This window comes from Cryptotermes secundus, unplaced genomic scaffold (genome assembly GCF_002891405.2).
Source record: "Cryptotermes secundus unplaced genomic scaffold, Csec_1.0 scaffold528, whole genome shotgun sequence".
In the NCBI taxonomy this organism is placed as follows: Eukaryota; Metazoa; Arthropoda; class Insecta; order Blattodea; family Kalotermitidae; genus Cryptotermes; species Cryptotermes secundus.
Genome location: NW_019724748.1, coordinates 347,378 through 363,949, shown reverse-complemented (window position 1 = coordinate 363,949; position 16,572 = coordinate 347,378). Strand labels below are relative to the sequence as shown.

The window sequence follows — 16,572 nt, the reverse complement described above, 5'->3', positions numbered from 1 at the left end:
TAACAGTTCATTACTGTTCCAGAGAGTTATTTCTACTGCCCTGCAGATGGAGGTAGCACATGCCTCTGAAAATCAAGTGAACTTCTATAAGACTGCACAACATCACATCCCGGAAGACATCTTCATAATTGTTTTTGGCTGCACATATTCTGTTGAGGATCATCTTGTTTCCATATTCATATGGGTCACTCATTACAGGAAGGAAAGGAAAATGCAGGGGAGATGTTGCCATGAAGAAGAGCTGCAGGATGTTCACATTTCTCTTCATGTTTAGGTTACATCCATACATCTTTGCAGCACAGAAGAAATGGCAGCGGAAGTGACTGTAGGAACAGAGTCATATCCAGTTCAGGATGTGTGATATTTTCCTAGTTATTATCTGCTGCTAGAAATCTGCAGACATGCTTAACACTGCTGGACTCTTTACAGCTGCTTATGCTCAAAAGAGTACCACATCTGGTTTTAATATGGTACATATCTACATTAATAATTATTTGCATTTTTTTGTATTTCCATTGTCAACTTGAGACTGCAGTCTGTATCATTAGTTCATTAAAATATTGTCCTGAATATAATTGTTTTTCATTTATTTCATATTTTCTAGGTGTATGCTTTCAGTGTACAGTTCATATTTTGACTTCTTGCTTTATACTTCATAAAAGTATACCTTCTGCTGTGTAGTTATCCTGTGATGTGTATATTTGCTTCTTCAGCACCCATTACTTAACAGATATACCACAGAAAATGTGATATATCCAGATATCAAGAGAGAGATGTCCATGAAATTTAATCTTGCGCTATTAGCCTGCACAAAAAAAAAAGCAATATTTTACATATATTTTTATGATATTCAGTACTCTTCAATGCTAGTTGAGGCTGTTTATTGGGTTCTTATTCTGTGCACATTGGTAATTACTTTATATACCATCATACACTGCAAATGACTTCCGAGTAATAATTTGTATCATGTAATGCTGCTCTTCGAGTAGGGTGGAATATTGACAGTATAAATTTCCAACACATACCTTGTCTTATCTAGTACCACTCTTATCCAAATATGATGTGCACTCAGTACATACGCTAATCAGTGATTATAGTATCATATATCATGCATTCAGTGCCATGTCTTTTGCTCTTGGTTGCTAGTTCCTTGCAGGACTCAAGAAATTGTTCCTTCAGTACAGTATTGTTTGCTTCGCAAATTATACCTCTAGATAAAAGAAAAACTTAAGTTCAGTGTTACAGCATATTAGGCTTGTGTAGTTTGTTGTAATTATTGTTCAGTGGTATAAAAGTCACATACTTTTATCACTCTAATTTTGGAAGATGGATTTTTACTTGTAGGCACGTGTATTTGCATAAAAATTCAGAGTTCAAACGCATGTACAACACAGTAAACACTAACATATATTATCAAAAGTTGGTATGCATGAAACACTGGGCACAAATAACACCAATAAAATGTTTATATTTAAATATAAACTTAGTAAAAACTGGGACAAGAATATATGTTGCCTGGCAGAAAGAACTACATATCTTTGTTGATCCAGACTACATGATGCAACACTGTATCATTTGTAAATAAAACACACTTCTTTTACAAATACTTTAATCTAGAAATGTAAGATAGCAAATACAGGCTACTGACTTACAGAACTGTGAACACATGTCTCTTGAAATTGTCTTATGCAGTAATTTACCCCCAACTAATTCCACTTAAGTAGACTTTAAAACTGTAACACTGACTGAACAGGTTAGTCTAGAAGTAATACTTTAGACTTCTGTCTGGGATGTGCTTGGTTCAAATCTTAGATGAGACACTGACTTTCCTGGCTGAGGTTTTTTATGGATTTCCTTAGTCCCTCCAGGCAGATCATTTCCAATTTATCAATCATCCTACAATCCAATGCTCTATAGTCTCAATACTGAAAACGCATCATTAAAAAGGCCTGTGAAAAATATATACCATTTTAATGAAATATAGATGTTGCACAAATAGGGGAAGGTGTTGTACCTTAGATTGGTTATATCTTGGATCGAGTAACTGCTCTGATGGGTGCAAATGTAGAATATTTCAGACTTCTTCATCCTAAGCAGTGTCTTTGTTTGACATGAGGTTATTTACTGTTTACAGTGGATTGATAATGTTGAGTATTTAAGTATTTATTCAAGATGTTTGTTGAACTCTATTGAGAGCTCTGAAGAGAAACCTGAACATGTTACATACGAAGTGATGATAATTCTGCATCTCTATTTAAAAGAGAAATGGATAATACTGTAGAAGAAGAGATGGAAGAAAGTTCTGCAGTTGATTTGGTACAAGATTTTATTTAGTAAAGCTGGTAGGGGAAATAACAGAATTTTTCGTCATGTAGATGAAGTAATGAATGATTTTGATGAATATGAAATCAAATATTACAGGCTGAGTGAGAACACCAATACAACTTGTCTTTGACAAGAGAAATTAATACAGTGAAACCTCACTAATTTGGAACTTAGGGTAATTCAGATAATGACCTTGATCATCTTGATACAAAGTGAAACAGAGCTCCATCATCAGTTTTTTGAGCTCTAACCAGCAATGCCACAGGCATTACCTAATGCTGAAGGAAGTGGGGCACAGTCATGTTTTCATTAGATTTCATTGTATTTAGTGTGAAATAGATAGATGGGCGGATAGAAGTGACAAGAAGACGTAAGAAGATGCTGGATGACCTTGGGGACAGAAGAGGGTACTGTCATTTGAAGGAGAAAGCTGTAGATCGCATTAAGTGGAGGAATTGTTTTGAAAGAGACTGTGGACCTGTCGTCTTGACAGATTACTGATGATGATGATGAGATTTACATGTATAAAATATATGTGTTGACATTTAGTTTAATATATTTTAACAAGTGCAACTTACCATTCAACGTTTCTTATTAATATGCAGGGACATTAATTATTTGAATATTAATTGGAAATGTTCTCTTATTATTAATATTTTTAATCCTCATAATGTAAGTTGCTGCCAGTTTGTCAGTGGAATAAATTCAGAGTAAATAACACATTTACACTTTAGTTTATCCTCTCAAGTTCCATCCCAAGGTACAACATGGGATGAACTGAGGTACATCTGTATGTCGTAGCTTGGGTAGCTTTATGTCTTGTCACCTACATGCTATCTTACAAGTGAAGAGATGTTAAATTATTAAATATATTGGCAAATACATGTGTAATAGTGGGAGCATTTGAAACTTTCCTACCAGTTTTCTTGTTCACACAGAAAAATCATAACCAAAATTGACCCACAGTACAGTACAAATATGACACAAGGAAAAGTAACACTTCACAGAGCACAATCTTACAAATTATACGGGACAGCAAGAAATTATCATTGACAACATAGTCACTCAAGTAGTGAGTACTGTTTACATTGTAATTATAAACTCTTTGCTGTTTGGTCAAGTCTAGAATGTGGCACCACACAGAGGAAACATCATATTATGTACAGTAATAGACTCTCTTTCGTGAGCTTCTTATAAATGTGCACTATACTCCTGAAGTGGGCCCTTTCTCCTATTGCTTTATTTGTCCCTGAAAAAAACTGCTTTCAACCTTAGCAGTGCTTCTGCTGGTCTTGTAACAAGTCTGCATGGTGTATGTGATGATATCATGTACTTCTACTTCTCAGTGCCTCTGCTAGATGCAGTTGTCCTGCTGTTCCTCCAAACTTCCTGTGCAGGACAAAGGAGCTGAAGACCAACAAATCAAGACATCTTTGTGTCGTATTTTTTCAGATGTTTCCTAGCCACTGTTTATCATTGGGTGGTCACCAAGATCCATCCCACCCGTACCTTTGGTGTACTAAACACACAGAATTCAATTTTTTCCTCTTCCATCTTCATCTTTCACAAATCCCATACTTATCATCATGTGGGCAGTCTCTGTCCACCCATTTCATTACCACAGTTTCTGCTGGTACCAAGTAGTGACCTGGCCCAACTCCCTCCAGCTTCTCCACTGTCATGTCTTCAGAAGCTCCTTCCCGGTTGGTTGTCAGCATCCTGACCCTGTCACTTTTGAGTTGTTATGAAGGCTGGCAGAGAAATAATGTCAGTGAATATGCTCCATATCCAAGTAGTCCTATATTGATAAATACACTGTTCAGATTGGGATTTCCACAGTCTGGGTGCCTCCTCCATGAACTGCAGCAGCAGGGTCCTGTTCTACCATTTCATATGTATCCACTGGAGTATTCACTGAGGTAGAATGATTCTGTGGCAAATCTTGCCCATCTGCTTTGAAGATAACCTTGCCTTTCGCATCAGAGGCTCTCATCACTGACATTGTCCTCCAGAATGTACTCCCATATACTTCTACATGCAGAAACAACTTAATCCAGAAGTGGAAAATCTTGAACATTTTATGATCTGTCTTTTGGTAGCAGTGAAATGAAAATACTTCAACAAGATATTGTAAGTCACGTGTTGATGACTTCTTGGAAGTAGAGGTTTTCTTGTGAAAGATTAATCTTTCTAGCAACAGGAGTCATAGAGTTAGGTTTAATTCTTTTAGTCCTCGTCACAGCTTCTCATTTTCATTGTACTCTTTAACACTTTGTACCCCTAGTTGTTTGTGCATCACTTAGTGGTGGGGCCTTAGGTAGGACCTTCTGTCTAGGCAGACATCCAGTTTTGAAAATTCTTAGTCGCTTTGTGGGGCTATCTGTTGTCAGGGAGATAGCTTTGTCTTCAGTTTGCATTAATAACGGATTAGTAGTTCCAGGGATAAGAACTAAACCTGACAAGTGAAAGTGGTAGGTGCCTACAGCAAATGGTGAGTGTGGGAGTACAATTTCTCATAAATACCACTGTACTATACTCAGAATGTGCCTGGAGTGCATGTAAGCAAATGTAAAAGAGAAACAGGACTAAGGTAGAAGCATAGTTTGGAACATGCCAATTGATCTCAAGACATTTAGTGAAGTACAAGTACATTATTATTTTAATAGCTTGTGAATATATGTTGCAAACTTCTAATTAGAATTAAATTTTCAGACAATTTATGGTGTGTGAAGATTAAAGAAAAAGACATTTTCACATACTTAACTTACCTCCTATTTCCATCAGTTTTCATCCATAATCATTTCTGAAGTGAAATTATCAACATTGACTTCGATATTTTCCAGCCTGTCATCATGGCATTGCTTTTCTTTTATGGCATGTCAGACACAATTTGCCCATGTTTCTGCAACAGTTTGTCCTTTTGCTTCTTGCAGGAAGGTGTTAATATTGGCAGACATGTAGGTTTCATTCTGTAGACCCTTTGTCCTGTGTTACTACATGCCCTTTTATTTCATTTCATTTCATTTCTGTGTCATATGAGTGTTGTAGGGCTCAGCTAACAATGATATGGCAGAAGATGGAGTACACTCTTTGTCTTTCTTTTGGCCATTTCATATCTACATTCTTACTATGGATACTTTGTATGTAGGAAGTAAGCTGAGCATCTTAGCTTCAACTGTTGTTTGTTTTGAAGGGGACTGGTGTCGGTTTAAAGCACCCTTTCTGTTCAAAAATGTTGGAAACATTTCTTACTTCACTGTGTGATGAATCACATTCAGTAGCACAGTTAGATTCGAGATTCCAATTACAAATCCAAATCCCATGTCTAGTCGCTAAATCATGAGAGTATATTTTGGAACTTCTCATGAAATACCTCCCCCATCATTTCTTCATAATTCTCTGTTTAATGAAACCACAGGCCAATATTCACAAATTCCATTTCACTTCCACTGTTCACTACAGTTAACTGATTTCCTCTCCCAAAGGGATACTTCCTTCTAAAAGAAAAAACCCTTAATGGATCTTACGATCTTATCTAGCCAAACATTTGCTTCGTGTGGTTTCCATTAACCTAGCTTTCATCTAAGTAATAGATTGTTTGCAGTATGTGCCTCAGGAAGTTGCACAACCTTAGGTTTTGTAGCATCAACATATACTAGTATATACACACATTATAATCTAATACAAAGGTGAAGGCTAAGTCCTTGTGCTTAATTAAAGACCAAGCGATGAAGATGTATGAGAGAGTGTATAACTCCATGCATTATTAATCTTGGCAGTGGATAGATGTGAGTGGTTAGTTTCATGCCCCAGCCATTTTATCCTCTGGGGAAAGACATTGATGTCCACTGGGTAGGAAGAGAAAAATCTCTTGATCCTGCTGGGAAGGAAACCCTGATTCCTCCCATTGTTCAGCCTTTAGCCTAGTCATTATACCAACTGAGATATCCAGGCTCCTATTATAATTATTACCGATATGTATTTGCAAGCAATTGTGTTTTTCAAAAGATATAAGCTTCCCTTTCCTTATGAAATAAAGTATTAGAGATATCAATTTTTGATCTGGTTTCTACTACAGAATAGACAGAACTGAGATTTGTGGTATGTATAGAGTGTCATCTGTCTTCATGTGCATTGGCTTTCTGTCAGTCTGAACAACAGATATCTGAGCTGAATGTCTTTGTTGAATACATTTTAACATTGTGATAATGTGTTTGTGTACATTTAAAATTCATATACATACGTGTCATTAAAGTAATGAATTCTTGTTTATACGAGGGAGAGTCAGTAAACAGGCCACAAATAGATATAAAATGTAAAACGTGTGATATTCAAATTTGGAAAAAAACATTTATTTCTCAACATATCCTTCACCACCACTGACACACTTGTCCCATTGCTTTACCAGTGCGTCAAAACCCACAACATGGCTCAGTCAGTATCATGACAGGCTGCAGGCTGGATGGCCAGGGTTTGATTCCTGGCAGAACAAGATACTTCTATCCAAGTGGGTATCAAGGGCAAAGTGGCAGAGGCATGAAGCCGACCACTTACTTCCATGCAATGAAGAGGTCAAGAATGGTGGAGCTATACCTCCAATCCCCCACATATCTTCATGACATAGCACTTAATTAATTAAGCTGAGGGACAACTTTACTTTCACTTTACTTAGTACCAAAAATGTACTTATTGAAATTAGTTTATTTTCCTACATGTTGCTTTGACAATAAAAAATGTAATTGTGATTAGGAAATTTAACAGAAATGTTTTAATTTAATATATACATGATAGCAACGACATTTTTACTGTATATTAGCTCAAACCAACATGCATGAACATCTAAAATTGATATTGATAAACTGCTGTTTTGAGCAGTAATGTCAATTGTAGAATTCATGCATGTTTAAGAGCTTTCTGAAAATATCAGAACAATAAACTTACAACAGGTAAGATTTCTGTATTGTATTTAACCTTCAAAATTTGTGATTCATACTATATTTTATGCATATAAAGTAACAAAATGAGTTTGTCAGTAAACTGGCAACATCTGTATTTTAATGAGATCAGTAAGTGATGGTATTATAAAAACAGATCCTTCAGAGTAACCACAACATTCAACACATCTTCGTGCACTCATGCAGGTACATGCATAAAACAGAAACAAAGTTCACACTTAAAACAACAAACATGTGCTTCATGTTAGTTTGAATTGTCCCACCACTTTCTGCAGTTTCCATAAATGGTAGTTGTTCTCGTCTGTCATGACTTTCTGCATCAAGTGTATTAGAAAGCTTTACCAAGTCCATGCTGGTAGCTGTTACATTTATGAATGGGGTTGGAGAAAGTTTTTGGCCATTGGTTACTCCTACCATTTTCTGGGTGGTTGTGCTGTGTTGCATTGGTGCTTCTTCAGGCAGATTCGTGAGGAGCAGAACCTGATCACTTACCACTGTTGCCTGTCGTACCACTGGTGGCATATTCACATCTAGCCATGTTGTAGTTATGTGTTCCTTCTGTTTCTTTGGAGAAACTATGAATTTAATTGTTTGTGGTTCATAGCCTGCTGCATGAACCTGCAAGAAGTCAGACGTTTTTGATAATTTCCATCCATTCATAGCCCTCATGAATGTCTCAAGAATATTTAGGGTCCCCCAGTTCTCATAGTTTAGCCAGCCGATTTATAGTCTTGTTACAGTTCCTGAAACACACTTCACCTGAAGGTGATAAGTCCCTGGAAGTAGTATCCTCCAGAACTCCCCACGAGATGTTGTTCGGAAATAGCTATCCCGTCCCTCAATTTTTAGACCTGCCGTACGTATAGGCTGATGTGTGGTGTTGTCTCGGACAACTCCTCGGACACCTTGATGCACTTGGTATATATATTTCAGTAAGGCCTGCAGAAAGAAATTAAAATTGTCACATTTAGTAATCTGTTGATTCTCTAAGAGTTCATACCTAATGTCATGGTTGAGTGGTTAGTGCCAAGCATTTCGTCTTTTACACTCATCTTACTTGACATTGCATAACCTCTGCAGCTGAGAATATGTTGAAATAAAGCAGGAAAACAAAGAACTCTAAAGATGAATAACAATAACATTCACTGATGTAAGATACAGTTGTTGAAATTTGCTGTGAAAACTAAATAGGTAAAACCCTATTTTAATTAATATATTCTTTGGTGCCACCCAAATCCCAATATAAACAATGTATTATTTTGCCATATTTAGTGAATTTTAATTTAGAAAACAACCTATATCTTAATGTACAAAGTTTCCAACTTCCAGAACTTGTACTTCATCTTACTGTGTTTGTGGTCAAAACAACAGTCATATTTAGCACTGTGTTCTTTAAATATGCATGGTGTATACATGAAATATATACAGTTTTATTGTGACATTGGTTTTGAACTGAGAGACACAGGAATAAAAATTACACACTTTTGAGTACAGTTTATGAACAAGTTTTTGTGACCTCTGTTTTTCTGCTGTTCATTGAAGAGACCATGAGTGGCCCAGAAGATATCATGTTAGCATTAAGTTTCAATCCACATGTTTTTAAACAACTTGAGAGTAAATGTAGCTGCTGCAGCTCTTGTCATCCCAGCGAGTACCAGGAAAGCAGCAGCCAGTGGTGGCATATACACAGCATCCTTGATATACTCCCAAAGGAGAAAATGGCCAAATGATAGAGCCGCCTCTGCGAAACCTTTGGTAAACATAAACATACCTGACAAAACCAATATCAGGATGAGATGATGAATATGGAGTTGATGTGGTAGGCATTCAATATGCAGAGGGGACAATAAAGAAAAAGAGATGACTGTAGAATGGTATTGATGATGCAATAAATTATATCAGGCAAAAAGAAAGAAGCACTTGATAGCCCCCCTCTGTTCTCAAAACGAGGATCAACCTGCTGCCTTGGCGGGCTCAACTGGCATGAATTATAAACTTGATCATATAACCTATTCATATGCACTTCATTTTCATTTATCATTTATCTTTGTGGGCAATGTCACAGTAATATGACATACATTACATGGTTACACCCACTATATGTAATAAGTTTTATCTTGTTTTGGACCAATTAATGTCTCATTGTCATTAGCCACTTTAGATCTTGTTGTCAGTGTGTCAAGTCCAGTACTATATCGCTGTATGCCATTGCACTGTTCTCTCCTTCAGTCCTGCCTTGTCATTCCAGCACTGAACTAACTTTATCATCTTGCTGTACTCAATCTTTCTCCATACATTAAAAGTTTTTGTCTCTTCTAAACTCACGGTCAGACTCAGCTCAACTCAACTGCCTTTTCCTTGCCTTGAGACCAAGGTTTTGTGCAAGTTACATTTCTAGACAAGCTCAGTGAACACATGAGAGATGAGACGCGCTATGTTCGTAGAAGATGTGAGGAGAGAGAGGAGGTTTGCAAATATTGATAAAGGAGAGACATGCACATGCTCCTGACATGTGGCACGCCTTGCTCCAGCACCCTGTATGTGTGTATGCATGCATCTTTGACACTGGGTATTGAAGCCATGATAGTTGTGATATCATAGTTGCATTAACTTCTTAACTAGCTAATGCCATGGAACTGAGCCCTTTTAAGAACCTGCCAGTTACATTTTATGGAAGCTGAAGGTTCATTATTGTGTTCAAAAGTGCCTTCCACTGGTACCTCCTTACTAGCATCAATTAGAGTTTCTGTGTTATTCTTTATGGTACCTATGTTATTTCTATGTAAATAAATTATTCTATCATTCATTACTTTGTTTTCCGTCTAAAAAATCTATGATAGATATACCATGAGTTAAAAAGTTTACAGCATAGTTTATCTGTACATAGGTTGTGATGGTTGAAAGCAAAATAATGAATATAGTACAACACAACATGATCTTAAATACAATATTTATTTTATCAAAATTACACACAGTAAGTCTTACATGTTGATGCACATCTTCTATCTAGGGAAACCCTCAATTTCGTGTATAAAAAGCCATATCCCCAGAGATCATTAAATAGGGATTTCATTGTTCTTGCAGAGCAAATGCTTCCAGAGAATGAATGAAATATTACAGAACCTGTATAGTTTCAGTTATTCAGTCTAAGGATGTGTGAAGTAATTGGCTATTTGAGCTTGTTTCCTAAACTTTTAAATCCCATTCTTTCCCAGAGTTCCATTAGAACTGGTAAAGGTGAGGACAGAAGACTGAAATGCATACGTACCTCTCTGTTCTCATCCCACAGTGCAGGCAACTCTCGTGCCAGTGGGTATTTACAACAAGAAATTTCCAGTGTGATCTCCACACATCCATGAAATATGTAGTTGTAATCTTGCATTCCACCTGTGAAGCAAAAACTGTTTGTTCTTACACTTTACTACATAGCTCTTTGGTATTTAGGAAAAACCTGGCTTGAATTCAACTGAACAGCCAGACATTCTGCATGAGGATCTTCTGGGGTTTACAGAGCACAAAATATTGTGAGACACTAGCTTGAAATAGATCACAGACACTTCCTCTATCCCTCTCACATCACCATTCAAGATCATCTTCATTTCTTTGTCATTGTTAAGTAATCTCTGTACTATGAAATAAACCACAGCCGATTCCCTTCCAGTTCACCACTCATAACCATGATTCCATTTTATGCTGTGTATGGGAAGAGTCATCACCAAATGAACCAAGAATCAATATATATGTAAAAAAGTATCTTTTAATTAAATTCTATTAGAACAGAGATATTCATATTGAAAGGAATTAAATCTGTGTTAAGAAACACAGCAGCTTTTTAAACCTTCAATTTCTGTTAAAATCCTCATTAGCTCATTCTTTGGATCAGAGTATCCTTCTTGAGAATCTCTTTGTTAAGGAAACCCCATCTTTACAAAACCCGAGGGTTCATTACTTTAGTAACAAGAACCCTAGGCTGAATCCAGTCCACAGCCTCACAACCTCTTTCATCATTATCCACTGTAATACTGCCTTCTCATATGTGCCAAGATCTCCCAAGTGGTGTCTCTTCTTCAGCTTATCTGACTAAAATTATGTATGAATTTATCTCCTCCATATATATTGCATGTCCTGCTCATCTCATTATACTGTCACGTGTGTGGAGTGTGACTTCAGATGGACTATGGATTGATGACTTGATTTATGGCACAGTTCAATACAGCATGTGACTACACTTTACAGCTCACTATTACACATACACACCAGTGTCCACAGTCACTGCTTTGTAGCGGCTTCCAATGGCAGACATACTACTTCCTCTGGGTTCCCAAAATGTCCCCAGCATCAGCTACCAGCTTCTAACAGCAACAGCGCACAATGACTGAGCCCCAGCAGTTCTCTAATTGACTGCAGCTGCTAACTGGTCCTGGTTATAACAGCTCGGCATGGACAATGTAGAAAACAGTTCTTCCAAAATTGCTGTGGAAATATGTTTCTTTGTGGAACCGTTACTTTGCAATTGCTGTTATATAGTTGCTTGTCTCACAGTTGTTGCCTAGCAATGGGTCTACATGCCACAATACTTTGTGTACCCTAATAATATATTACAAAGCTCCTCACTGTTCAGATTTTTTCCAAGCGCCCTCTGTCTCTGTTTTCTTTACTTAGTATGGAGGCGAAGTTGCACGCACATGCGCACACACACACAAAAACGCTAAAATTATTGTTTGGCAAATTTAAACTTCAGAAGATAGGAAGATAAAAGATTCTGAACTTAATGGTAGCAGACACTTCTCAAACTGAATCTGCTTTAACTTCACCCTGATTGCAATTTTGATTTGTTACTGTCCTGTATTCTGGTGATAACACAAACATATAACAAAGTTTTCTTAGTGTATGTCTATAGATCAACTTTCGTGCTACTGTCTAATAGGGTGTCTGTATATTTATGGTGTCTATATTTTCAGCAAATAAATTAAATCATCAGGATAGGCAAGAACTGACATGTTATTCCATTCCAGTCAATCTTGATACTATTTGATCTTCACAGTGGTATATTCTGAAGTGAATATGAAAAGCAATGGTGATAAAATATCTCATTGTTTCAGATTATTCTGAAAAGGAACTGCACCAAAAACATATTTACAGTATAGACTTTATTATAGAATTTATTTAAACTCGTTTCAATTAGCCTAACTGCCTAAGTGGGTGTATCAAATTTAGTGAGAACCTTATGTAACAATTACTTACCTCCTAACTGAGTCACAGATTTTGTGAACACTGTAAATATCTCATGTACTGTTCTACTGCTCTTCTAGTTTTCCCCTACTATACCTTATCAGCAGAAAGTAATATGCTGTGTTAAAATACATACTGAGGAATGATGGATAAAATTAAATTCCTCAGTAATTATGCACTGCAGTCAGTTAATCACTCTTTATAAACAGATACAGTAATGGAATCCATCCACTGCTATGAAAATTTGTCCTTATTTGAAATAGAAGGAATAAGTTTATACATCTAAGAAAATATTTTACTAACTGATGAAAATGAAATCCTGTTTACCTATAAGTGGATACCAAGCTGCTCCATTAATTATACCACCCTGGAATTCCCTGTCCATATTATTACAGGGATATCCCAAGTGCATTGTTGGGTGTGTTGAGGCATAAACAGTTGCCAAATGTCGAAACACGTCATCATCTGGTGATACTGATGGTGGATATGGCTGTGTCATGTCTGCTGTATAGATAATGTACCATTAAAATCTAAACATGTCCTTGATTTTAAGCAACTAAATAATTTGTATTGAATATTGCTACATTTAGCACAGAGATCTTACTAAGTAACCAGTTCAATAATATTTATTTCCATTGTACACAGTCCTGAGAGTACAGGGTATTTCTAACAAATTATTGCTTATGCCCATGTGCTTAACACCGCTGCTGTGATATTTGGTTGAAGCTGAACAAGCATCCATTACCATTTAGCGCAACATTTGACTTTAGTTCACATCAAGAAACAGCCATCTCCATTCACTGGGCTAAGAAAATGCATGCTTGTTTCATTTTTCTCTTCATATTTTTATTTTAAAATTGCATTATTTTAGAAAAATTGTGAGAAAATAATATAGAACCAAAGGGTAAATTTTTAACTGTGTGTGTACATGGTTATGTCATCATTTTGATGCCAATACCACATAAAGGCACAAGTTTAGACATGCTAATAATAAACTAAGCTTGAGGCTATCTGATGATGTGACACAGTGTTTCATGCTATTTGTCTGGGCTTTATCTATCGTCCTAGTTCTTTATACAAAAACACATAATTTCATATTTTTCTTTCTGTCTTCAGACAAAAGATAAAGAAATTTCTTTGTTAACCTCTAGATAGAGCCACTTTCATTACCTGGACCCAGAGTAGCTCTCCTGTGGGGCCCAACAGAGTAAGAATTCCATTACCTATAAGAAGACAAAAACAGAACTGATTTTTGATGTTATATTTTAGCGTCCTGTTGCACTGATTTAAGTCCATGATTTATTTAAACCGTCTTGTAGTGCATACACTCATTTATCTCCTTCTCTCCCTCGCACTACATGTTTCGGCATAATAATGCCATCTTCAGGTGCTTGCTTATCCACGCCAAACTAGTTCATTGCATGCCTTGTTCTCATATTAAAATAACTAAAATATGTATCTATCATATACATTGTCAAACGTTAAAAATATTAAAATTGTTCAGGATACCACATGACTACGTCGCACCTCACTACGCCAGTCACACCCATTCTCCTCTGTTGGAGCACTCCTTCACTATCATGTGTGTGTTGTGCTTTTGTTGTGTCTTGCTCCTGTGACTGCGTGTGTTATACTGTTGGGCCTGCTGGGTATGTGGGTATATTTTTAACGTTTGACAATGTATATGATAGATACATACTTTAGTTATTTTAATATGAGAACAAGGCATGCAATGAACTAGTTGGGCGTGGATAAGCAAGCACCTGAAGATGGCATTATTATGCCGAAACATGTAGTGCGAGGGAGAGAAGGAGATAAATGAGTGTATGCACTACAAGACGGTTTAAATAAATCATGGACTGATTTTTGATGTTATGATTTTTATAGAAAGAACCAAGACAATGAACAAAGTACAAATAAATAGCATTACATGCCAGAAATACAGTGAAATGCCCATTTAAGGCCACGCCATAGCTCAAGCAGTTATTCGCTGGCTTCCCACCCTGGCAGCCTGAGCTCAATCCCGGTTCTGGTCAAGTGGGATTTGTGGTGGACAAAATAGCGCTGGGGCAGGTTTTCTCCAAGTACTTCTGTTTCCCCTGACAATCTTCATTCCACCAAATTCTCTATCATCATAATCACCCAGGGCAGGCTACAAGAGGCCAATCAGTGGCCGCTGTGCCAAGTGGACCCAGTTGGACTCCACCCCCAACTAAGCGAAAATGCCCATTTAAGTTTTCTTGTTTTTGAGGAGTAGTGGATTTGAACACCAGAGGAAAACATTGAATGCAGAACATTATTGCTGATATTATTGACCTGGAATCATTGAAACTGAATGTTAAATGAGAGAAAATTTAAATCAGGGAACATTAAACGGTTCCTCTGGAATTTGTTTTGCAGAGTGTATTTGCACTGCACAGTGTGAGATAAAGAAGGCACCAATTCTTTAAAACCCACTGCTGTTTTACCACTCTGCAAATAACTATATCAGAGTATTTTCCTAAGCTTTATACAGATATCTGGCAAGAGGAGTACCAATTAGGTGCAGGGAAAATGAACAACAGAAAAAAGTGGTAACACAAACACACCTTATAGACATTAAATAGTTAACTCTTTCATGGATGCATTATAATTCTGCAAGCCACATCATGCCATAGCCCAGGTGACATGGCACTGGCTCTTCACTGTGGCTGTCCAAGTCAAATTCCAGGGCAGTCCATGCCTCTCTTTTGGTTAGAGAAATGCCACTAAATCCATTAGTGCTAAATATTAAAATCTGAGGTCCTGCTGTCCCAATCTGGGACAGAAGCTAGTGTTAGATGCAGACATTCCTGGTAATCTTTAGTCCTTGCAAAAAGTGCTTGCTGCCACTACTGAATACAGGCTGGGTGGCCAACAGAGGTGGGTCTACATAACAAAGCAATGGTCTTTTCATATCTGACAATAATTCAGACACCAGTGAATAGCTTGCCTAGAACCATCACCATCCGAGAACAACACATAACAAAAACATGTGAAATGTGATTTGTTCAGACCAGGATAAAGGTGATTCCAAGCAGATGTCTTGTTCCTGAACTTAGGCATATTTAGGAGATAATAGGATGCATTCCAAACTGTGAATGGAATGTAATGGAAAGCCAGCATGTATCAATAGCATTTTGTGTTTTTCTCTTCAGTCAAATGAAGTACAAAGTGTAAAATGAAGACACAAGTCACCATATTAGTATATCTTGTTTATTTCTTTAAGTTGACTGTATTGCTAAACCCCTCATCAGGGGGTGTACCCCATTAAAGAACACTTTACAAATCACATACATAAAGCATTAAAATACCTGGGACATAGACCCCCCATGAAGTTGAAACCGATATTGTGTTACAGTATAGTGCTGTAGGTGTTTACCAGCTGCAATGTACAGAGTGTCCATTTTTAAAGCAGTATAAAAACACAACCACTTAATCTGTGCATATAAAGGTGATTAACAAAAGAGAAAGAAGCACACCATATTTTTTTGGTTTACTGTAACATACAATGATAAGTGCAATATATGTATCCATATAGGACGCATAATTCAAAAGTATAAGCTTTGTTAATATATCGCCTGATGATGGCTCCATGAGCCAAAACATACTGCCACATTGTACGACCAATAGACTCAGTTATGCACAGTGAAATGTGAGCGAGGTGTTTGTTATACATTGTTCTATTTGACAGGAAAAACAAAATTCATATATAGTGCAGTTACTGCATTGTACGAGGGCTATTCGGAAAGTAATCCCCAGTGAACTGATAACAAAACAAGCAATGAGAAAAAATTATTATATAAAAAAATACATACTGAAGCTATTTCTCAACGTAATCACTGCCAGAAATGAGGAACTTCTCGTATCAGGGAATAAGTTTTTATATTCCTGTGTCAAAGAAGTCTGCTGCCTGTGAGCTCAGCCACGTTTTACACCATTCATGAACTCATAATTGTTGAAGCTCTGTGATCTCAGCAAGTTCTTCAGGTAGGCAAACAGGTGGTAGTTGCTTGGAGCATGATCAGGGCTGTAAGGAGTG

General features: G+C 37.0%; 2 protein-coding genes across 11 annotated transcripts in view; one reads left to right on the top strand and one right to left on the bottom strand.

Moving 5' to 3' along the window:
- Positions 1–282, top strand: part of LOC111862891 (trafficking protein particle complex subunit 11) — a 35,109-nt gene extending 34,827 nt beyond the window's left edge. For 4 of the 6 annotated variants that reach the window (XM_023848682.1, XM_023848677.1, XM_033750844.1 and 1 more), the window contains one exon: positions 23–108. The gene's annotated coding sequence lies outside the window, so the exon portion shown is untranslated. Of the gene's footprint in view, positions 1–6; positions 109–198 lie in introns of those variants that run through there. The other 2 variants (XM_023848679.2, XM_023848678.2) reach the window with 2 other exon arrangements.
- Positions 1–16,572, bottom strand: part of LOC111862893 (carboxypeptidase D) — a 35,102-nt gene that overhangs the window by 1,706 nt on the left and 16,824 nt on the right. For 2 of the 5 annotated variants that reach the window (XM_023848685.2, XM_023848684.2), the window contains 4 exons: positions 12,840–13,016; positions 10,549–10,667; positions 8,040–8,219; positions 6,666–7,898 (listed from right to left, as the gene is read on the bottom strand). In XM_023848685.2, the coding sequence (XP_023704453.1) occupies positions 7,440–7,898; positions 8,040–8,219; positions 10,549–10,667; positions 12,840–13,016 (935 nt within the window). In that variant the 3' untranslated portion in view covers positions 6,666–7,439. Of the gene's footprint in view, positions 1–152; positions 806–6,665; positions 7,899–8,039; positions 8,220–10,548; positions 10,668–12,839; positions 13,017–16,572 lie in introns of those variants that run through there. The other 3 variants (XM_023848687.2, XM_023848686.2, XM_023848688.2) reach the window with 3 other exon arrangements.